This window comes from Argiope bruennichi, chromosome 10 (genome assembly GCF_947563725.1).
Source record: "Argiope bruennichi chromosome 10, qqArgBrue1.1, whole genome shotgun sequence".
NCBI classification, from domain to species: domain Eukaryota; kingdom Metazoa; phylum Arthropoda; class Arachnida; order Araneae; family Araneidae; genus Argiope; species Argiope bruennichi.
The window spans coordinates 52,148,429-52,174,331 of NC_079160.1; the positions used below are offsets into that span (position 1 = coordinate 52,148,429).

The 25,903-nt window shown below is 28.6% G+C and overlaps 1 protein-coding gene across 1 annotated transcript in view; it reads left to right on the plus strand.

The window, feature by feature from the left end:
- LOC129988351 (zinc finger protein Gfi-1b-like) overlaps positions 1-25,903 on the plus strand; it is an 86,412-nt gene that overhangs the window by 30,405 nt on the left and 30,104 nt on the right. Inside the window, exon 3 of the mRNA XM_056096554.1 lies at positions 24,391-25,122. Coding sequence (XP_055952529.1) covers positions 24,391-25,122 — 732 coding nt within the window. The remainder of the gene's footprint in view (positions 1-24,390; positions 25,123-25,903) is intronic.

Here is a 25,903-nt window from a genome sequence, read left to right on the forward strand (position 1 = left end):
AGAGTATTTGCGAAAAAGTATTGAAATAACGGAACGTTTAGTTGCATTTTTTATGGATGTGATATTATGTGTTTTTTTCATTATGAAAAAAATCTACATTCAGTATAACAAATAGTAAAACAACTGTTCCAGTCTGTTTATAAACGTGTGTATATATTATATTATCTTTTTTTAACTATATATATTACTGCTGCAACTATATATCCTTTTTACTATATATAAGAACATCACTTCGTAATGTTCTTTTTTGCATATGTTTATTTACATTTTGTTTATATTTGTATCATAATCTAATATTTCAATTGATATTTTTAATTAATTTTTTACGCTTAGATTATAAAATAGTTTTTAAATACATATTTTAAAGTTACCTAGTTATATTTATTCAATTTTTAATAAATGTGGCATTTTATTATCTCATTTAAAAGAATTATTGGGAGATGAAATTTACGATTCTTTTGAACCAGATGCACTTTCAAAAATAATCCGGATCATTTATTTCAGAAAAACATCATAATTGACAAAATTTAATTGAGTCGCAGCTTTCAAATGCTCAAATATCCATTTCCTGCTAATATTGTTCAAAAGTAATTATAACACGGATAAGCGCCATATGAAGTTATTTTACTCTAAACTGTCTTCACGGCATACTAATGACATATGCAGCGAAACATGTTTTACAGAAACATGAAAACTGATTCTGTTTTCCCCGAAGATCCATCCAAAATGAGAAGGGAATCAAGCAGCCTATAATGAACTTCTAGATAAAATGTTTTTATATTTGTGAATTATAATCAAATTTTGTATAAGAAGCTTTCTAAATTGTATGAATTGGGAAAGTAAAATATCTATAATATAGAAATTCATTTTCATATAAAAGACCAACATAAGTTCATAAATATTTTTAAATTTTGGTTCATAACGCTATCTTTAAATTGGACGGTGCAAGTATTGCAACAAACAAGTGTATATCCTTAAACATTTTCTAAATTTTTATTTTAATTTATAGATTAGTTTATTTAAACTACACCAAAGACTAGTTTATTTAAATTATTAAATCATTGAAACACTGAAGAATTTTTCAGTAAATATTTTTATTAACCAAGTTTTTAAATAAATATTTTATTAATCAAGTTTATTAGTAATCATTATATGAATTATGGTTTGTATCTGGCAATAGCCGTTGAAGAACACGTCTGTGTAAATGAAAATTAAATTCAAATACGTCAGAAACTTTGTATAAGAAAATAAATATTTGTATACGCTAATATTCGTCATATCAACAAAACAGGAGTTTTTGATGAAAATAGAAAATTATTGCAAGGGAAAAGTAATAAAACAACTTTAAACAAATTAGAATTAACAATATATAACAAATAACAAGAGTAATTAATTGAAATTTTTATAAAATTCCTCATATTATTAAAATTATGCTTCTTCTTGAAGGGCTGTTAACAGCGAATTTAGCTCTCATGAAGTCCTAGCCAAACCTAAATTCCATTTCAAATGAAAGTAATAAATATTTTAAATTATATTCATGTAAACCAATCATATATTTCTTCTATTTAACAAATACTGCTACCAAAAACTGGATCATTCCAACCAATTACAAATTACTTAACTAATATTTCAGTGACTGATTAACCATGAATACGCATGAAAATTATTTCAAAATGTATACCATATTTTTGCAAAGATAGATCAAAAATATTTTGAAAGCAAACATAATGGTAAGACAATAGTAGATTACTAATGAATTAAGGAAAACAATATGTAAAGATTGTGTCAATTCATATGGCGTCATAATCATTTATCACATCTTTTTCTTTAACATTAAGATTCTTCCTGTACACAAGCCTTTCCTACAATCCACACCATCCCCCTGACCGGGTTACCAATCTCATTCGAAACACTGTACAGCTCCCCACTCGCAATATCAATAACATTCAGTCCTCCGATATGCCCGGGGTCTTCAGGGAGATCTAAAGTATCTCGGGATCCTTGGAACGGAATACCCTCAATCCGTGACCTCGTGATTGATGAAAATGAAAGAAATCATCACAGTGGGGGGCGCAAAGGCTTAATGGGCAGGACTGTCAATGCCAATGAAGAGGGAGAGGGTTTAACGTTGCAGAGTTAAATAAGGCAGAAAGTAATCATTACGCTCTTGGAGTAAAAAGATTGTTCTGGATTGTGGTTTCAAATGAATATGTCTGGGAGAAAATGCCTTGTATATTGTTGGGTCTTTTAAGTAATAAAGTACAGGTTACCAATATATTTCGTTAATTATAGTTATAACTTTTTAAATATATGCTAGCAAAGAATCAGTAAAAAGAAAAAAAAAAAAAATATGAAAGCTCGATACATTAAAACTTCTTCCCCTTTGAAACTTCATTTCTAGAAATAAAAATTAAGAACTTCTTACGTTGTTTAGAACCATTGGTTTCGTTGGGGGGAAAAGTGCATTACAACTTTAAATTAATCAACTGAATAATTTTGAGACTTGTTTGTATTGGAATTTTCCTTGAATCGTTTCGGATTATACTACCATTTTTTATTGAAAAGCTCATGAAAAAAAAAGAGTTAAATTGAGAATGATTTCAAAGCGAGAACTTTCAAATATAACATAATAATGTACGCAAGTAAAAAAAAAAAATCTTGAATTAATCTTAAGAATAATCAACACTTTCATTTTTTTTTTCTTATCAGATCTTGAACTGTTGCTCTAGGCTTAAGCTTACATTTTTATTGTTGAAGACCTCTTCCGCAGAAATATATTGTGTGTGCAACAATAGTACCAGTTTATTTTTAGAATGAAAATATGAATTTTGGTTGCGTAAAAGAATTTGGAAGATATACTAAAAAAGATGCTGAGATAACATTAAAGATTTCCTTTTATGATCTCGTTCATTATATGCATTCGTAGCGACAACTAAAAAGGTCCTGAAAAGTTATTAAGACTCAGAGATGTAGGTTTTTAAAAACTAATCGTAAGCAGTATTCTTTAATGTAGTGGTTTGTATTTAAATCTTCCACTGTTGTTCAAAAAAATCGATTCTAGAAATGAATTAATTTTATTTAGCTATTTTAAATTATACATGATTGTTACGAATACTTTTTTTTTATCGAAGTATGAGCAAAGGTTTTCGTAAATTTTATAGAATTTGAAATGTATTCCTGGATGGAAGCCAATAGTTCTAGCAAACTTGTGAAGGATATTTGTTTCAGATTGTATTTTTGAATATTTTTAAAAAATTAATTTACATTATTTAAGACTGTAGTTTTTGATTTATGAGGAATGTAGCAAATGTTTTTTTCTAATGGGGAACAAAATTTAATAGATAAGAACAGATGAATGCTTATAAAAGGAAAGAACAAAAATTTAACAATTGCAATATATTGGTTAAAATTAGTATGTATACATGTTGTATATATAAGTAGTTACTTTTATACAGGATGAACATAAAATTTACTGCATAGTATCTATAATAATTAAACATGTACTTATTTTTGTAAACTATAACTATCGTAATTGAATTTATAATAAGATCAATTATGTTAGACAATTTTTGTGCCTGGAAAGTTCTAGTTTTCGACAAATATTGTCCATATTTATTTCTGTACACCATTATGAATTAGTGTACGAGTCACAAAATCTATTTTCCAAATATTTCAGTATTTCGCCTTTTAAAAAAGTGAGTGACAAACATCCATATGAGCGTGCGAATTCCCTTTGGAATGAAATTGTCAATTTGGTTCCTTGAATTCACAAAAGGCAATTTTTTTTGCCTTTAATTCTATTTCATTTCCATTTTACTAAGAGTTGAACTTAGTTTATAGATTTTTAGCACCATTTACTCGTGAGAAAATATATTCTAGAACAGAATTATGAAGAGGTGAAACTACTGCCGCACAATCTTCACAGTTATTTCATTCTAAGATTTCGTAACAGAGGAAAGACTTCACACTCGACATGCATTATCAATTACAGTTGTTCCAAACATAAACAAGTATTAAAATCAAAGAATAGTAATGGTAATTAATACAAAATTTAACATGAATTAATACAAAGAAATTTTCGATATTAAAGACAAAATCAGAATAAAATCATTGATTTCAAAATCAACTTTCAAATTCTACTTATAATAATATAAAAAAAGAATTCTGAATGGCACTCCAATCATATAAGGATAGATTGGTAATGCAAATATGCATTTTCCTAGACGTGAATAAAAAAACAGTGATATTAAATCCGTACTTTCTTGCTTTCCAATCGAATTGTATGTTTCAGATATACTTAAAAGTGAAAGAGTATAAATCCCCCCCTCAAAAAAAAGACCTTGTTTTATATACAAACAACCACAAAGTATACTATAAGAATATCAATAAAAAAAATGCCTCTCGGGCGCAGTACACTGATTTTAACCATTGAGTTAGGGAGCAAATAATGCAGAAAATCTCTGGAGCTATGCAAATCTTTTCAAAATCGCCCACCAAGTTTCCTTTTACGAATAGAACCCTTTCTTATGGATCAAAGTGTGTTTTTTACTGGAGTGAGATGCGGGGATTTATGTTTTATATTCAATAGATGGGCTCTATCATTTTGAAATATTATGGAAATCTCTGACATACATATATGAATGGGATTTATTTTTCGAGCTAGGATGCAGATAATAGAGAGTTTTTTAGCAACAGCATTAAGGTTTCCTTTAAGGAATAATAAGTAGTTCTGTTTACAGTAAATCTGATACGATATGCTGTATGAATTTATACGAATAGTAGGGTATGGAAATCCCCCCACCCAAAGGAAAAATCGAAACGTTTTCTCTATGATGTAAACGAAGTATACGACTAAAATCGGACAGATAAAAAATAACAATGTGTATTTTTTTCATTGCCTATGTTTCGGAGAATAAACAGACGAATTCTTTTTTTCTTATTTAATTTTTTCCCCTGGTTCTATGAAAATAAATAAGTATTTGGATCACAGTTTTCTTGGATAAAAATATTTGAAATAAGAAATAAGAATAAAGAGGTTTGTTACTCTGAATTTTACTTACTTTTTTTTTTGAAATGCAGAAATTTATCATAATATTTTATGAATAAAATATTTTTTAATAAAAACTGTTTGACTAAAAGAAATGAAAGAAAAATTGTCAAAATGATAATACTTCTTTGATTAAAAAGCGTTCTATTTATGGTTATCTTTGGGAAAAAGATTTTAGAGTATGTAGTTTTATTACAAAGAAAGTTTATTACAAAACAGTTTGAATTTCAGAGAAACAATGTAATCTATTATTGAAAATTAGAAAAAAAAAAGGTTCTTTAAAAAAATTGCCAAATTTTAAAAATAATTCACACTACTATTAAATCTATATTATTAAAAAGATACATTTTTTAAAATTTCGAAGCGATATTTTGTGCCATAATATCGCAGAAAAATCCTAAAATTCAACTTAATTTTTAATTAATTAAAATAAAAAAAATTGCTTCCAGTGCACATTTCCACCCTTCAAGGAGTGTCAAATTTGGCAGCTATGGTCAAATGGTCTGGCCTGTAAAGCGCCAATTTATGTTCCAAAACAATTATCTTACAAAAATAGTTTTTGTATTAATGTAAGACTAAAAAAATTACCATTTGCATTATATCAGTTTCATTTCAGTACACTTATTCCATGAATTTTAATAATATTTTTAATTTAATTTGATACATTAATCTGAAACAATGTTTTTGAACCCTATAATGGAATTCCAACTCTTCCATCATATCATTCAACCGCATGTTTAATTCCTTAACTTCATTAACTCCGTGGTAGGATTTTCATTTCCACTTTTAGGTCGCAATAAATATAATTTTTAAATTGTAGTAAACTGCTTCAAAGGAATTCATGCATTCCATTGTATAATAAAAAAGTTCAAATACATGTTTAAAAAATGCAATACGTATTAATTATTTAACAGTCTAAAAAGTCAATAATCTGGGCTATCAAATTGTCATCAAAGGTATCGTAAATTTTAGAAGAGAGTGAATCGGATATTTACGTTTTTAATAGCGCTGTGATGTTATGGGATTGAATCCATTAAAACGGTTCATGTAACAATTAACTGAACATATGTAAGACATTTAAAATAACATAGCTTTCATTTTAGACCCTTTAGCGGAATCATGAACATGAAATTAAATCGAAACGATTTATCTGAAATCTAGTATAAAAATATTCCCAGCGAACCAGCTGGTCATCTGAGGCGGTTAGTAAGAAAATAATGAGATGCTCATTAATCGTACTTCTCTAAAGAATATGTTGTTTGACTTTCGGAAGTGACTTTTCTTTTGTTATTGTTTTAAAGTTATACTTTTCTGAAAATTTTTTTATAGTATCTTGGACTGATTTTTTTTTTACAATCTGATTTAAATGTGAGTGACATTTAGATAGCAGAAGAGCATGAAGAATTCAATTTTTTTAGTAATAAAATGTTTAATATCTTTTTAGACCATATAAATTGTGTAAAAAGTATATTCATCTTATGAGTATATTATTAAGAAACATCGCAGTAAGCTTTACGCGAGTCTAGTTAATTTATTTTTTATAAAACTGAGTTTCACGAAACAAGCTCAGAGATCCAATTTAAAAAGTCTTTCATTTGAGTAGTTGATTATAACAAGGAATAAGTGAAGATATTTCAACACTTTTTCATTTCTTTTCATTATTAATAAAAAATATGATGTAGAAACCGAAATATATGTCACAACTACTATATCAGTTGGAATCGTTTTGTCTCTTAAGAGTAAATAAACACTTACAATTATTAATAAAAACTACTTTGTATAACAGAATAATTAGGTTTATGAGTATTCAAAAGTAATGACGGGAATCAAAGGATAAGGGAAAATAGTTGTTGGAAACTACTGTTCTCAATCCTAAAAATTATTTTTTGTTTTTTGAAACTCAAGAGTCGTTAAATATATAGAGCTTTTAAAGATTTGTAAACTTTTGAAACATAACAAATCCTTCTTGACTCTTAATAATATTTCAAATGTTCTTTCTTTAATTAATTCTTTTAAGCATTATCTATCATTTTTCGAAGTTCAGATTTTCGATCACTGTATTTAATTACTCACTTCATCCTTTTCCCTTTAATTTTTTATTGTTATAGATGAATTTTGTTTAAAATATTGGATGAATCTTAGATATAAAAACAATTAAATACAGCTTACTAGTTTTGTATCCATTTCAAATTGTTTTCAAGCACTTTTAATTTATATCGAAGATTGTTGCTTTTCAGTGATACATTTTAGGTTTAAAGATTTTGATTGCGTAATATTGTTAAAAGAAAATAAAAAATAAAAAAAGAATTTCCCAGAATTTTTTGAATTTTATTATAAAGAACAAAATCAAATAATCAGCATATACATTTAGTAAATTCATATTCTTCGGTGAAATAAAAAAAGAGCTTTAAATTTCTCTTAAACCTGCATAACTCAAAATTTCTTTACATAATTGAAACCTTTTTAATTATAATATCTGAAAAAAAATAGAATGAATATAAGATAACCATTTACATATTAAATCATTCTTCTTTTTTTAATTTTTGATCCTACAGACTCATATTCACTAAAGAAAAATACTTAAAATTTTATTTCTGTTTTTGAATTCTCCTACTTCTATTATTAAGGAATCACTATCTACCTGAAAGATAAAAATTAACTTGGTAAAAAAAATGTTTTTAAAAAACCTTTTGAAAATTAAAAATTTAATCACACCTTTTCTTCTACTAGACGGACAATAAAAGGTGAATAAAGTTAGGAAGGGGGAAAAAAATAGCCCTCCACTCCCAACCTCGAAAGAAAAATAGCTTCCCCACATTATTAATTTTTTCAGCAGCATCAAGATATCATCTCCCACAGAAATAGAGTACCATTAACTATAGTTCTACGCAATACATGTATAACAGGCGGAGTTTCTGTTTTTTCATGCCTGGTGGAGTATTTTTTCTTCCCCTGTTTTCTTGGAGTTGGCGAGCGCGTCCTGGCTTAGCGCGGAGGAAGATGTAATTTTTCCGAGCGCCAAAATCTGCTGTCGCATTCCCACGATTTCTGAGAGTCGTTCTTCCGATAACAGACCCCGCGATCACAAGCACAATGGTGTAGGTTACCTGAGACTATCCTTACGAACACACTCGCTGATGGCGCGTTTAATGTGTGGGTTGTTAAACCCTGGTTGCTTTTTTGGATAAATAGTATACTTGTTTGAAACATAATAATAAAAATATCTGTAATATATTAACAAAAAAAAACTGTTTTTGAATAAAATTTGTCTAAGGTAAAGAGTAGGATTTGGGAAACTGATTGAGTTTAAGATACATACTAATAATTGCAAACGCTAAGACATTACAAGTAAATGTTAGTAAATCTGCCTCATTTAAACTCCATTTCCTAATTTACTTTTTAAACTTACTAAACCTTTTATGTTTAGCTTCGTAATGTATCGAAGAATGAGTAAATCCTTTGAAGCATTTTTTCAATTAATCCATTGGATCCAAATATTGTATAGATTTACATTTGAATTAATAAAACTACAGGGAAACCTCGCCTATCTATCTTATTGCATGCTTGAGTTTTCGCATTCATACTATACGAAGGGAACCTAGACTTTTTAAAGCCGAATTTCTACAAAAGTTTAACAAAAGTATTCTGCTTTAATGTAAAGGTCGTGTATCAAATTTCATGACAAATTTGTTGCATTTTTAAGTTATCGTTTCACAGGCAGTCATCTCATTCATAAAAAGAAAATCCAAACCTTTCCCATTTTTCTGATATGTCTTTTGTTCGAACCATTTTTTTTTTAAATTCTACATCTATATTACTTATTATTAATCTTTCAAAATTCATCCGACTTTCATCTAACACTCTAAATAAATTCTACATTTTTATTTAATTTTTAAAGTTACAAATAAAAAATACACAAATCATAGTTATAAATCTTATTTCTTTCTCTTTATATTTGAGACAATTCAGCTTTTTTTTTTTTTTTTAATATTTGATTTGAGTTCTTTGGAAAATGTAGTAAACATTTTTAGAGATTAGAAGAAGAGATCTATCTCTTTTCTTCAATTTCTTCTAATGATTATGAAATGGGAAATGATTTTATCTTCAAGAGTTATTTTGCCTTATTTCCAGTCTCCCATTTTCTTAGGTTTTACTTTTTATTTATGTTTTTAATATTTTTATTTAGCATAATATGATTCAGATTTATGAAGATCAAATCTTGCGATCGATTTTCTTCTTTTTTATTATATATAAAGGGTTTTTAAGTTTTGTTCACTTGTGCGCATTTGAGGATAATATAATATTTTGATGTTTCATGAAGATAATTTTCATTTAATTGATTAATACAATTAAATTTTGATTCATACTGACAGTATCACTTGATAATCAATTTACGAAAACAAGAATATTTCTTTATATTATTTTTCTTCAAATTAATTACCAAATAATAATATAAAGAATAATATTATAAAGTCTAAAATTCAAAAGATTGTTTTAAAAAACTTCTTTTTCTTACATTAATAAAAGTGAGTTTTAAATACTGCTGTTATGAAACTCATTTTAAGAAAAAACAAATGCAGTACAAATTACACGACATGAATTTAAAATATTCTACTTCAGATTTCAGGGCTGGCATTTTGTTTTATTATCCTGCAAGTGACCTTACTTGAAATGCAACGTTATTATTGACTCAAGACGAGATTTTATATTGGCGGCTACTATTTGTGTTAGGAAGGAAAAAATTTGGGCAGCCAAAAATTAATTAAATGAGCCAAAGTGGCTATTCTCATCAGCTATCAATCAGGAGAAAAAGGAAGTTAAAAAAATAAATAATTATTCACATCAAAAAAATTACATCATATCTCATTTTTATTTTCATTTTATCGTTCTTAATTTTTTTTAAATTCTGCTGGATAAACCAGAATTAATATAACCGTTTTTAAGTTATAAAGTCCATTAAACATGATAAATTCCTTTAATGAAATAGAAAAGCATTTCACATTAAATTAAGATCATATAAATACAAACTTTTAAGATTATTCTTATTTTAAAGGTATGAAATTGGTTGTGCTTTTTTTAATATTATGACATTTGTAAAGGCAAAATTTAAACCAATTATTTTTCAAATTTCCGGGCTTAAGGATACCTGATAATTTTTTGGAATAGTTTGATTTTATTATTTTAGTTAAAGTGAATTTAATTATGTTTGCTTTATATTTGGATTTCAATACAATTTAAACTATAGATGAAATTATAGTAGAACAAAATTTTATATATTTCATGCATTAAGTTCTCATATAAGGTTTTAGATCTATCTTCAGCAACAGGATCTATAGGTTTATACAACAGGAACTATAGCTTTATTCATAAAATTTATTCATTAGTTCACAATGCTTCTTTTCCCAAAAAATGCCGAATTTCAGCAAATAAAAAAAATGTGGAAGCTAGAAATTTACATTTTAAAACATACCTTCCATTTTTGAATGAAATTTCATATCAGTTCTTTTAAATGAATGCTTTTTTCAGAACAATTGAAAGAAGGAAAAAAAAAAATGAATATTCCACAATTCGTAAAGTTCTCCACACAATGTCCGGATGACAAGACAAGAAAAATTTCTTGAAATTTTATGAGAAATAATAAAAAATAAAAAACTTCATCAGAGAAATGCATTGTTGGTAATGAGAAAATCTCGAAATAATTCAACTGTATTTATAAAATGAGTAAGAAAAAACAAAATATCAATCAGGTAGTAATACGTAAATGGAAAACTTATATTTATTAGGGATAATCAAGCATTAGAGATAATCAAGCATAATCTAATGTTGTGTTTTAAGTTCAGACAGTTAAGTTCATCATGGTTTCTGTCTTTTATTCGTAAACATCTCCGCAATCCGATTTTTGTGACGTTAAATATCAAAGATCTTGTTTATCACATATTCTTATATTCTTACTTTTTTTTTTAAAGTTTTGTCAGATTTTGGAAATCACATTTATTGAAACTATTTACTTACTAGGCAAAGGGGAACTAAATTTCTACAATAACGTTTTATAAATCTCCTGATACTTCTAAACTGAAAACCAAATTATTAAAATGTAAACTGCTTCATTATCGAATTTCACTAGTTTGCTATAGAAAGAAAAAAATGCTACAAGAAAGGAAAGAGTTCATTTTATTATCATTATTATTATTTTGTCATTTCCAGTGTTTTTCCACGCTCACAACGTTCAAAACAATTATGTGAAGGAATCTCTGAAAATAGTATCGCATTTTTGTATAAAGCTTTAATGCTTTGGCCTGTCCATAAAATATAGTTTCTGCTAAAATGAATTTTTGTTTAAGGGCTTGTTAAAATAAATTTTTGGGCAGATTTTTTTTTCTGCGAATACAAGTTAGAGTAACTGTTGTGTCACTAAATCATTAGAGTTTTAAGCTTTTATTGTTTTAAACATATTTATTTCATTGTTTTTTTTTACAATCCAATGTGCAGTAAATAAATTTATTGTTACTTTATGGAGATTGAAAGAGAGAGAGAGAGAGAGAGAGAGAGAAAACTTCCCAAGCAATCGAAGGAAGAAAAAAAAAAAAAAAAAAAAAAAAAAAACCAGATCTTCGAAAAGCCTGGGGAGTGAGACAATTTGTTTGTTTCATTGTCGAAACACTTGTTTTCAGAGAATATTTCAGAATTCGTTTGGTCCATAATTCATAACTTAAAGACTATAGTCAATAAACTCTAATTTAAACCGGTGTATTTAAGGGAAAGATTCTCCACAAGTTTGGAATTCCCTGTCATGAAATATATGATGCATTATTTTTAAAATTTGATATTACTCGTGAAATTATGTTGTTTATAGTATTTAGCATTATATATTTTTAATAGAAAAAAAGAAACTTCTTTCAACTGGATATTAAAAGTATGAAAAAAAAAAAAAAAAAAAAAAAAAAGGAAAGGAAAGAAGTCGTTCATGATTTAGTAAAAGAGTGTGGAAAAATTCAAGAGTTGTTGCCAAATTCCTTTTATTAAATCCTGTATCTGTTAAATCGAGGTTTTTTTGCGTGATATTTCTCTAGTTGTCCTTAGCCATATGCTGAACATCAGTTTTAAAAATATTGATACCTGTAGTACCGCCAACACATATACGAAAAAAAAAAAAAAAAAAATCCCCTTCAGCATCTCGCAAGACTTGAATTATTATTTTTTCTTGCAGCAAAATTTCATTCGCGGGCCCCTAATCGCCTCTCCATGATTGAGGGGCATTAACAGGATCAGGCCACTGTTCCTGCGAGGCGATCTCTAGCCTACAGGTATTGACAGAGGAGCGCGATTCGGTCTTGGAGACCGGGATTAGAGAGCGCTGCCAATAAACTGCGCGCAAAGGATTTGGTGGTTCGCGAGACAGCTGGCGATTCTCCCGTACGCCCGGCCCGCTAATGATTTACGCTACGATGGGCTTTTCTCCGCTCGCGAATCCATGATTGCGACCGAACCCTCCGCCCAACGCCCCCGACAGCTTTATTTCCTCCACTTGACTGACTGATACACTGCGGTTTGCGCTCGAGGGGCTGCTACTGTTGGCGAGGGACACGCTATGTTGGCGAGAAAGGAGAAAGCATAGATTCCGGAAAAGCAACGGAATATCGTGAGATTATTTTGTAAAAAGATTCTTATACTGAAAGTGCCGAACCTTACTGGACTTGAAAAATCATGAGCAATACGGGGTTTTGTTAACATCTTCAGTGTGAGAAGGCAAAGATAAATTATAAATTTCAAAAAAGTTTAATAAGAAACATTGTTCATTACGTTTATTTTTGTTTATCATAGGTTTACCTATACTATGTCAGAGAAATAAACAAGCAAAAAGAAAGAAAGAAAGAAAAAAAGAAACCCATGACATAAATTATGCTTTGTGAGAATTTATTTGTATAGTTAAAAATAATCGCGAAAATTCGGATACAGATTTAAGTAATTCTGTCGGCTAATGTTTTTATTTATGCTCTGGTATTCTGGCGTATTATTAAACAATTCTTTATTTTCCCATTTTGCATTTTATTTCTACTAAGAATCATTTATCTTTTTTTGTGGAGGGGGGAGAAACGAAATCGGTCACAACTGTAAAATGTTTAATGTAAAATGGGCCATGTAATATGCATCATAAAAGAATCGTTCAAAACGCTTTACAAATAAGATTGTGGAGCTTAGAGTCACTAATTTTGGCATAAATTTCATTTTTAAGTAGCAGAGACTCTGGAAGACAAGATTTTTAAAATTTTTAATTCAATTAAATTTTAAATAAATTATGACGTCTTATGATTTATTATATTTCGTCAAACTCATTTCATATACTGAAATTAATTATTCAAAAAATAAAATATTTTATTAAAAGATTTCTGATATTACTGTGATTGTAATACATATCAGCATGTATCGATTACAAATTCTTATAAATCATAGTTTCGAATTAACTTCAAATAAGTGAAATAATTATATTTTTTATTGTAAAATAGAGTATTCGTAACATATCTTCTTTTAAATAAATCGCCATTTAATTCTAGATTTAACTATTAATAAAAAATTGTATTTAATGATAATTCATTTTTTTATCAATTTATTAAGAATAAATTTATACAGGAATCACAAAATCGAACAAATTATAAGTGTACGAATTAAAGAAAATTATATTATTTATACTGGAATAATATTTCGATCCATTTATATTTTCCTGATTTTATTATTTTGCATCGTAGCAGGTATGTTGTCCGAATAAATTTTCCTTAAATGACCTCAAATTGCTATTAAATAAAACTGATCCTTTGAAGTTCTTTAAGTTCAGCTTCGTTTTAAAATTGACATTCTCTTTTTTTAACAATATTCATTCCATTTGTTATGCTAATGATTTCTTTCAAAAGAATTTTCTATCTTCAAAAATATTGTAAGAAAGTTTTTGAATATCAACTTTCTTAATGGTGTCAATTCGCTGTCGTTAGATAGACGTTAACTCTGCCCAGTCAATTTATATTAGAATTTACTTTGTTACTTATATTTCTATCATGAAGACCATTCCTAAATGTTGGTTGTCATTCAATCAAAGAAAACTCAAACTGATGACTCTTAGAATGAATTGTACAGACAAATGCTTCGCTGCTGATCTACTTAATACACTGTCCACAAAAATTAGATAATGTTTTAAAATATATATCAAGTGATAAAAAGCATCATATATTTAAAAAACAAAAAAATCGGAAAAGGAAGCGAAGTGACAGAAAATTCTTTAGTTATATAAATAAGATAGATGTAAATTCAATTACCGGGATTGAACAATAAATGGTATATTGATGGCAGTGAATAGAAAAAAGCATGTCAAACTAGAAAAAAAAAAAAAAAAAAAAAAGTGTCACATTGACTTTTTCTTGGGATGTACGATGATCAAAGATTGCTAAAGCCAGCGTCCTGGCATAGGGGTAGCGCGTCTTCCCCGTGATTTGGGCGTCCTGGGTTCGAGTCCAGGTTCGGGCATGGTTGTTATTGTTCTTCATTTGCTTTATCTGTGTGAATGTGCCCCCCTTTAAAAAGGGACTGTGCAAGCGAATGTGATGCGTGAGTAGCAAAATCGTACTCTTGGCCCTAGTTGGCGCTACTGAAACAAGAGACGCTCCCTTTCGGCTTAAAATCAGCGAGCTAGCCTATGGCAAGTGCCATAAAAAACAACAAGATTGCTAAAACTATAGGCATGGACAGGATCAGATTGTGTAGTAGTCTTCAAAGATACCTTTTTTGCTCCAGGATAATTTCCAGATCAAAAGTGTTTTGGACAATCTGGGATTGTTGATTGAAGTCCTCTCAATGAATAATGAAACCATTTTTTATTTGCATTTATTTTCCTCATTTAAAAAACAAACACTACATTTATTATTAATATTTTTTGATCATATTTAAATATTTTCTTCTAACCTAGTGAGCAATGTACTTACCTGGAGCATAAAAAGAGAAGTAAGAAATTAAAGCTATTTGAAATATAGAGGCTCATTATGCGTATGTTTAAAACCAAGTTTTGTTCGAATATATAAATTTTTAAATACACGAAGATGATGAAAAGAAATATTTAAAAAGTTCTAATGATACATTTTTCACATAATAATAATTTTCCCTCTAACTGATCATCTTTATTTAATTAATTTTTAAATTTAAATAAATTAAAACTATATATATTATTAATGGAATGTTAATTTTAAAACTAATTAATGCAGCTGATCAGTTAATTAAATTTCAATGAGCATTACTTATATACTCGATTTATATTTAAATAAGGAATTTTATGTAAGAAATTTATACTTATTTTCTGTAAATGCTAGTTTTTCATTTTATAAAGAATTTTAATTTTTATTCAAGGGACTTATTCATGCAAGGTGTAAATGCAGTTATCAATATGAACAAAACAGAGGAGATTTTATCACTTGAAAGGGATTTCATATAGATAAAATGTTCGTATTTCGAGTATGCTGCCTATAAAAACCTTTAATTTATGAAAATTCTTTTATTATTCAATAATAATATTTAGATAAAGGATGTTGAAAAAGGCCACAAAAAAAAGTAATCAGTAATACCCTAATATTTCCTGATAATGCAAAGATAAGATTTACAACTTAGAAATTCTTAAAGTCCTATTTTCTTTAATCGAGACTTTCGATACATGAAACTATATGAACTTAGTCATTCTAACACTCTGATGCGGACTTCAAATTCTCTAAAAATATTTTTTCTCTACGTATTTTATTAAATAGACCTAATACCGATTCACTATGTCAAATACAACACTATATCCAGTGAGCTTATACTAATATTTAAATACATATTAAATGTATGGGAATATTTTTTCTCTATTTGGAGTTAGATGTTATTTCTGTTTTATTATAATTTGTTATTTTGTTTTAAAATAGTTATTCTGTATTTCTATATTATATTTAGTAATATAAAAGCATCTTTTTACGTTAACTGAAAAAAATACATATGAAATGTGTAAAATTGACTATTATATAATTGACTATTGTCTAAAGCTGTGATGCTCTTATTTAAGTCATTCGTTTTAGACATTTAATGTGATTCATTTCACAATTTTTTTTACTGATTTCATTTTAAAATTCTATTTAACGAAGATTAAATTGTTTAAATATATGATAATAATTTTATTTGATGCAAATAATCTATTTTAAGATGAAGAAAAAATTTGTAAGCACAAGATTATAAAATTGTTCTACAATTCAATACTTTAAACAGCTGCTTCGCCACAAATTAAATTCAGCATAAATAAATTCTTCAAATGACATATATTTTATGTATTAGGATGTTAATATATGAGTTTTGAAAATTTTGAATAACTAACTCATTTACAGAATAATTAAAAGTTATTAACTGGTAAAAACCGTTAAATCCGAAGAATCAAAGTGATAACGGATATTACAATAGACAGCTTGTTCGAAAATCATTATAAGAGAGAAAATGATGGATTAATTTGCGGACTTAGAATCTATTAAAGTTCATATAACACGAAATGTCAAGTTGTTTTTAAATAACATCTAGTTAATATTCAATATAAAATTATACAAAGGTTGGATGTATAGAAACTAGATTACAAGCATATTTGAATAAAGATGAAATAAATATAATTTTTTCAATGTTCTATGAAATTAATATAAAATTGATAGCTATAAATATCTTCTTCAGTGACATAAAAGTGCCACTTATAATGCTTCTTATATGATAATGCATAAAAAAAATGCTTTTAATAGGGCTTCTTAAAATGAAAATCAGAAATCGAATATAAAATAAAGAAATAATTTTTTCTGCTACAAGTCAAGCGATATAATAAATTCTTCTTAATTAACACTTAATTTCTATAGCAAACTGAATTGCTAATTCAAAACCGTGATCATCAGCAAGAAAATGTTAATATTTAAATTTAAAAAATAATTTCAATCACACATACACACACATAATTTCACATGCAATTCGTATATTACGTGTAAGAGTATTTGTTAGTTATTTCCACTTTGTATTATGATTTAATTAAATCTGTCAATCTAAACTAATCTATAAATATGAATTACTTAATCAAATCATAATTTTTTATCAAAAATAATTCATCTTCCTTTCTTGAATCCTAAGTTAACATTTTGAAACACAACTGGTAATATATTAATTTTATTCGGTAAATTAGAATATTTTAAAGTTAATATAAATTTTTAAGTATGCTTTTTATAATTGATATTCTGAATGTTTTAACGGAGCACATCTGTCTGTTTAAATAAAGAATTTGTGCCTATTTTATATTTCGTTTATTAAAGATACTCTGTATTAAATGAAACGCTATATCAGCTATATCTTGAGTTTCACGTTTATGGAATAAATAATAATAATTTTAAAAAATCTCCATTTAAAGACCTTATTAGAAGAAGGTACGTGGAACGAATGCATTTTGCAAAGAAAATTGCAAACAATACCGAACATCGATACATATAGCGATTGAATCAATGCAGTGAATCAAATCTTCTATTTAATTTAATATATACTTGAACAAGGGGGAAAAATGGTATTCATCAGATAAGTGCATTTACTGCAAATATCATTAATGTTTCGATATCATTTTGTTGGCTATCAAATCCGAAGAAATCCGAGATAAATCGATACAAACGAGATGAAATTACAACAATGCGTGCAGCTAAATCGACGTAAAAACTCTGCAAAATGCATGCAGATAATCGATATACCAATGAGAATTCTTAGATTTCTCCGAGGGATTGGGAAAAGCGCAGATAGCGTTTTTCTTTAACTTGATAAAATTCATATCTTTCCCTAGGGATTTACTTTTTCCGAAACTGTGAGCTTAAATATGAAACAGAATGTTTCGTATAGCGATCGTTACTAATCGGTTTCTGCATTTCGAAAACGAAGTTAAATTTACTCATTTTTTTTCCCTCTGAATTTTGAACCAATTCAAATTTTATTACTGAAGAAGTGATTTTAATCATTTAAGATGTATGAATTAAGAATACAGTTGATTATAATTTATTTTTTTCAATTTCTGTCCCTGACAACTTTAGGTATGATCATGGATTTTCAATGCTTACATGCTCTGAATTCGCATGACATATTAAGATCCAGTCTATTAGATTAATGTCTCGTTTTGAATTTACATACGAATTCTGATATTGAAAAGACGAGCTCTTCATGCGAATTGGAAAAAGCAGTATTCTTTCGATTACTTTCCATTTTTAAATTTTATGAATCCAGGATGTTGATTATTATAGTTATTTTTTAAGTTGCCGTTCAAGAGCACTTTAAGCCTGATCATCGATATTTAGGATTCAAAATACACTTAATACTTAATATGCACTACATTAATACACTTAATATGCACTACATTAATGCTCCTTTTTTCGAAATTGCACTATTTTGGAGCTAACTTCTGAATTTTAAAGCGTGTATCAATGACAAGGACTCCACCTGAAATTGGGCAATTTTCTAAAATGTAATACCAAATCTATTGAAAGATATTTGACTAAAATGACTTTAATATATTCTATACTCCATATGCAGGAATCCTTAATTAAGGTGCTAAACCTACAACACATTCCTCTGAAACCTGACTGATTAACTTCAGAGATTTATAGATTTCAGCACCAGATCATAGCTGCTCAATAGCACTTTAATAAAAAGTGTAAATATAAATCAAGGGCCATGTATTTATACAATATTTTTAAGTATTATTGATACTTGTCTCATGATTCTTTCTGAAACAGGTTTACGTAATGCTTAAAACATAACTTAATTATGAGACTAATTAAAATATTTTTTATCACATTTTTTTTTTATGTAATGTGATTAAAAAACCGGTTGAAACTTATGTAATTTATTGGAAATAACATATTTACTAAAATGTGAAGTTTTACTTTTGCTCTTTTACTATATTAATTTTTATTTAAGTTCTTTTGAAAACCTCCCCACTATGATCTGTTTAATTTTCGTTGACACAAAAGATTTGTTTGCACTCGCATTGCATCTGAGAAATTACACTGAATTCAAGAAGTAATTGCAATGAAAATTAAACAGAGGAAGAAATTTCGTCTACTTAATTTTCATTTTATTCCCTGACGCACTCTTGAAGATGAAGTCATTCATTACCTACACTTCCAGAAGGAAAGCATACTTATGGAATAAATCAGTGCACAACTAGAGTAAGAGGTATTCTTGATTTGTTTTATAAAATTTGGCTTGATTTCATTCGTGCTTCTTGGAAACGAGTGTTTGTATCATTTTTATGGGAGTTACAATAAGAAATTTATTTTTACTTTAAAAAGAGGCTGGAAGAGCAGCTTGATGTAACTTATATTCGATTTATCGAAAATATGAGTAATCATTTCTGTTTTAAAAAGGGAACGCTTGCTTTATAGAAATGTGACACTGGTATTTAGAGAACATTTAAATTTTCTCTTGAAATGGTGAAGAATGTAAAGCGTGAAAAACTTTACTAACTGAGCTCAAATATTCGAGCAAAAAGCTTAAGAATATTATTTCCCGCCTAGTTGACGAAGAATTTACAGAATGTACAACAATAAACAGCTGCTTAATTGATTTGTTTTACAAAATTCTTATTTTATTGGGAGATTGAAAAGCCTCCTGGTATATCGATCACAGAAAATAAAAATGGAGAAGGCGTATTTATGTGATTTAAAATTTGATCACCTTTAAGGTAGACATGTCTTTGATTTTGGAGCACTTACATAAGACCGTAGAAAAGTTTTATTATATTCTTTTTGATATTTTAGTAACATATTTTTCAGAGAGACCTTAGATTTTTAAGGCAACGTAATTTTTTTCCTCTTTATTCATGGATGATAATGCTTTGTTTCTGAAAAAATTCCATCTTTAATTACGCACTTTTAATTCTTTTTCCAATCACAAAACCTTTAACGAGGAAAAAAATGTCCTCCTTCATTAACGAACGAAAAATTTTGGCTACAGTTCCAAAATTAGGAAGGAAATAATAATGTTAATGAAAAATAAAAACAATGAATTTAAATAATTAATTGTTTAACAATCTTTGGAATAATATTATGTCCATGTGATTTTTTTTATGAGGATTTTTCTTCATAATAATATTGGAGAATCTGAAGGAAGAACAAATTGTAAAACTTTTCGTAACCCCAATATTACTCTAAATCAAGATTTCTACAAAGTTCGGGTTATGACCTCAAATATAAGTTAGGAAAATATGCAAAAAAGAGGGTAAAAAAATTCCCCACGAGATCTCTTTTTTTACTTTCTTCAATGTTTGCCAGCAAAAAGAGTTTAAAAAATCATTGTGACTTAAAATACTTTGTAAAATTATCTTCATTCATTAGTTTTAATGGAACTATTTTATTTTTAACTATCATTAATTATTATTTCATATTCTTTATTATTTTCAAAATTATTAATTTATTTCTTATGGAAATGATATGAAAAAGCTATTTTACTCATAGAAGAAGTTAAAAAAAATGCTCAACTCTAAATAACCCTACTTGGGATCGCGACTCACAGTTTAAGAATCACTATTTCAATTCAAACAGCACTGAAACTTTGGCGGCAATAGACCTGTCGCCAAAACTGATCCGTGCGCCGTGCAACCCTCCCATTATAATACATCCCGACGACTATGGGTGCCTATCGAGTCTCTTTGAAAGCCGTGACAAAAGGGCGACAGAGCATTACAAAGTGTGAATTGTGCACACCGAGGCCCCGCGCGACTCTGCGGGCATGAATAACAATGAAGACGCAAAGCTTTTTTTTTTCGGGTGAAGTCTCTGGGAATAAAAAAAAGAGCAAGATTTGATATGATCCCCGTATGTAGAATTACACCGAAATCGAAAATAGAGGTATTTGGAAAGGTAAGATCACAGAAAAGAAGGTTTTTTCGCATGGTTTAAGAAAACAAGCAGGTAGGAGATGTTTATGTTTTGACGTCTTGCGATAGGAATCCGCTGGAATGCAATTGCAAGTGAAAAGAAAAAGAGATGAAGGAAAGGCATGAAATGTGTATGCTAACACACATACACACACAAAAAATGACACTATAGGATATGAATCACCTTTTTTCGGCAACAAGAATGTATTTTTTTAAAGGCATCTCAGAATTCTTCACAAAAGTTTAAAAGAATCGCGATGAGAAGGGTATAAATAATGCAAATCACAGTGCCTCTGCTCTTATAGAAAACCGATAGCCCGAAGATATTCGGGATCTAAATTTTCTTATTTGCTTACCTTTTTTTTTCTACAAATATCAATCAGCAACTTTCTTTAAAAAAGTAAACTCCCGTGAATCCTTTTTTTAAAAATTCAATCTCCCATATCTTGCCGCAAATAAATTTTTTGAAGGTTGTTTGGTGGTTCTAAAAGCAAAGGCATAACTGCAATACGTACTAGATGATTTTTTAAGAGAAATTTTCAAATTGAACAAAATACTCAAAATCAATCCAATACTTTCAGATTCATATTCCATTTTTCAGAATTCAATTAAGAGTTTCTCCCGATTTGATTTGTATACTCAGTTATTTCTATATTTTTATTCTACAATTTCTCGTTGTCTTAGATCAGTTTTTAGATAGACTCCTATAGAAAGACTACCTATTGCAATGTTCTCATGGCAAGACTTCGGGATGTTTTTTTATTTCTTTACCTATCATGGTCCCTAGAACCTAAAACCACCCTTTGTTCAAAAGGCTTGAAGTATGCTATTAGAAATGTAAAAATCTCTGAGGAGTTCATAAATGGCACATCTAGTTCAAAGAGCGTGGAAATGGTGTTTGTGGGAGATGAAATTTTCCTTTAGCTATTACTTTCTTAATATTGAAGATAGAAACTTTAAATCCAATATGATAAATTAGCACCTCATTAAAACGAACAACTTTTGTACTTAAGTTTCTCGATAACTGTAATATTTTAGAAGTTGGAGGCTAAAAAAAGGATTTTCAAGTCCTAATATTAATTTTTTCTAACATCCACAGTTTATGTTGCCAAATAGTAACTTAAATGTAAAAAAATCTACCTTTGCCTTTCAACTTGCTGTATTTTTTTTTTTTTTTTTTTTATTTTTTTTTTTTAAGCTTTTGTTTCACATCAGAGTTTTCGATTTTTCGCAGTTTCTCACTCAATTTTCTGAATTCCTTTTAGCATTTACTTTTTCTTTCAAGAAGTTCCTCATCGTCTTTTATATGTCTTCTTTTCCGTTTCTGCCTAATTCATTCCATTTTGCATTCCTATTTCAAATGGTTTGGTTCACATTTTTTTTTTTTTTAATCAGCTGAAGATTTTTCAAAATAAACACGTTTAATGCATGATTCAAAAATCCATTTTCAAATGCAGGAAGAACCCAATGGCACAACGAGAATAGTTTATTTGATCCGGTTAAAAAATATATATATTAGATCAAATAGAGGGCCAAAATTATAAATTCCTACATATAACATAACAAAATAAGGCATAAAAAAATCGAAAAATAAATTAATACAAAAACCAATGAATTAAAATAGGAAAAAAATATTGTATAACGTCTCATGCAACAATAATCCTTATGAAAATAAAATTTCGGTTTTCGAGATTTGAATATTATCGAGAAATAAAATTGCGCTGATGTTCATAAAAGAAAACAAAAGCTACAGTGAAATTTATAATACGTCTGAAAAGTAAGCTAGGCAATAACTTCGAATTACAATTAAAAAAATTGTCTGGATTTCCCCAATGATATAAAAATTATAATTCATTGATCAGAATGTATGAGAAAAATTAATGAGAATACATTAAAAAACCCAAATTTATCATCTAATGTTAAATAATAATAATAATAAAAACTAATTAATTTTAAATTTTGCGACATTAGCTTCTACTTGTGTTAATTCATCGCTGTACGAAATATGATCTCGATACATCAAACATTCTGGATGGGCATTGCAGTGATATACGCAGACCTAAACATAAATGCTCTTTTATATACAGATAGAAGCAAAAGAAAAAGAAATGCTCAGAAAACAGATAAAAAAGTTTTCATTCCGTTATTAACAAACCCTGGTTGATCTATAAAAAGGTAATAGATACTTTAAATTTCAGATGTAATTAGCGGCCTTTTAAGTATTTTTAATGCTGATAACAACGTAACATATATTATTTGAAATACAAAAACTTGACGTAATACCGAATTCAAATAAATAAGTAATGAATTTTTTAATAACCTATTTAGAATCACCATATTCATAATGGCGCTGAAAACGTTTATCTGGAGAATGATTCGATTTTAAGCAAAATATATCTATCATAAATAATTACTTTCCTTATTGCAGATTTTTGAATTTGTCTAACAGTATTTTGAACGCATGTTGATGTATAATTTTATGTAACACTGTTGATCTAATTTCTGACACTTCATCTTCATCAATCAAATCATAGAGCATGATCTGCAAATGGAAAAAATAAATGTCTGGATCAATTCTCTCAAGTCCTTCTTATGATTAAGGAAAATAATGCCATATTCAAGAAGAAAATACATAAAAAATTATTTCAAACGATTCGTTTTTACCACCCACTTTTCATTCTGATTATTTTTCAGATTTTAACAATTATTTGTGAAATAGTTGCAATAAGCATTTAAATTCATTTCATTTTTAATATTTTTTATAACAAACAGGCCTGAATTTTTTTTAATAATACTATGGGAAGATAGAAGCTAAAGCTAATTTTTTAGCGCAAAGAAGATGAAATTTTAACACTTAATTTCCACTTCTGAACATAACATTTCGTATAAGGCTAGTCATAACATTATGTACATGTCGTAATTAGGGTTACGTGTATTTGTTGCGATTCCAATTATTGCAACGTTTTAGAAAAATAAATTTATTTACAATGTAACTAAAGAAATTAAACATTTTATTTTTACAAAGAACTTCACCGAGCGTTCCGAAGTGGAAGAAAGATAATAGCTATTTTAGAAGCATACCCGGATGATGAGCGGTGCGGCAATTACGTCACACACACAACCTCGACGGAGCCTGTAGTTTACAGATATCTGATATGATTTATGACAGATATATAAGATTTATAATAGGTGTATATATGATAGGCATTCATTACATACATTTCCTTATCTTTATTTATCAATTAATGAACAATGGAAACTTTTGTTACACTTCCCTTTTTCTTTTTTAATGTAATGAATCAATTTTATATCATTAAAATGTTCTTCCCATATCTGTTTTGTATATTATTGTAACACTTTATTATCAGTTGTTTTATGAAATGTTTCCATTAATTAATTTTTACAGCAAGACTCGCCGGTGACGCCCCATCTCCATGGGAAACATGTGGGACCGATAAAGAAATTCGACCTTCTCTTACGCCATTGGCTCTTGGTGAGTTCAAACCTTTAGGACTAGCAACTTGGCCGACCGATTTGAGAGTCAAGCCTGTGCCGGTGACTAGTTGTCACGGAACTGCGAACTTCTTCAGAAGTCAAACCCAAAGTCCACCCAAAACAGACGATGCAAGCCCTAGACTCTTAGGCAGTGGCGCAGCGGAGGGGCCATCCTTGTTCCGCCCTGCGTTCACGGCTGGGCTTTCCTGTTTTGGACTTTCTTTGTACAGTTTTGGAACCCATTCGGGACCCCATGGTGAGAAGGCTCTTTCCAGTCCAGACGGTGTCCTCAAGTCATCGCCCACAGGCGATGTGTATTCTTGCGTCAAGTGCGACAAGATGTTTAGCACGCCGCATGGACTGGAGGTGCATGCTAGAAGATCACACAGTGGGAAAAGGCCTTTCGCCTGTGAACTGTGCAACAAGACATTCGGACACGAAGTAAGTTTGAGTCAGCATCGGGCCATCCACACGGCAGAAAGGACATTCGAGTGCAAACAGTGTGGCAAGTCCTTCAAGAGGTCTTCCACTCTGTCCACCCACCTGTTGATCCACTCCGACACGAGACCGTATCCTTGCCAGTACTGTGGAAAGCGGTTTCATCAGAAGTCAGACATGAAAAAGCATACATATATACATACAGGTGAGTTTCACTGAAATCCTTAAATAATTTTTATGTCCTTTTAGCTACTAGACAACACTTTTTTGAGTAATAAATAGATTGTTAATAAAAATTTACAATCTAGTGCATCAATCGCAAAGCCTTCTGGTATATATAAAATATACCGTTCTTACTGAGCGCAGATACAGAAACCATCTTCAAAATTTAAATTTCGAATCATAACTGTATAACTGTCGACTGTAAAATCACTTCCAATAAAATAATTAAAGGGTTTTGAATTTTCTAATTTGCTTCAAAACTGATTTCTTGAAGCAAAAGTGAAAGACTGCAGTAGATTTGTAAGGATTACACTAGAAATTTGATAGAATTGATTTGGTTGCATAAGAACTCATTCAAAAATTTCGTTGGTTACTTATTTAGTTAAGAAAGTAGGTAATGAAACAAATATTTTTAATTTTATAAGCGATGTCAAACAGTGAAATGTTTCTGTAAATATAGAGGAAAAAATAATTTCAAAAGAGGTTAAAAAACCGATAGCTGAAGTACAATTTTTATTGTCTTTGATCATATATAAATTGATTCAAAATAATATTTAGGTCATAATTACTGTGATGTTGAAAGTATCATCTAAAGTATGGTAAAAAGAAAAACAGCCACCAATTCAAATTCAGGAACGATATTAATTGAATATGATGCAAAAATAATATACTTGATTTTCGTTTTGTTCTCATGTTTTGATTTTTAATTTCTATGATCCTTCATTATCTACGGCATTTAAAATGTACGCACAATGTACGATGAA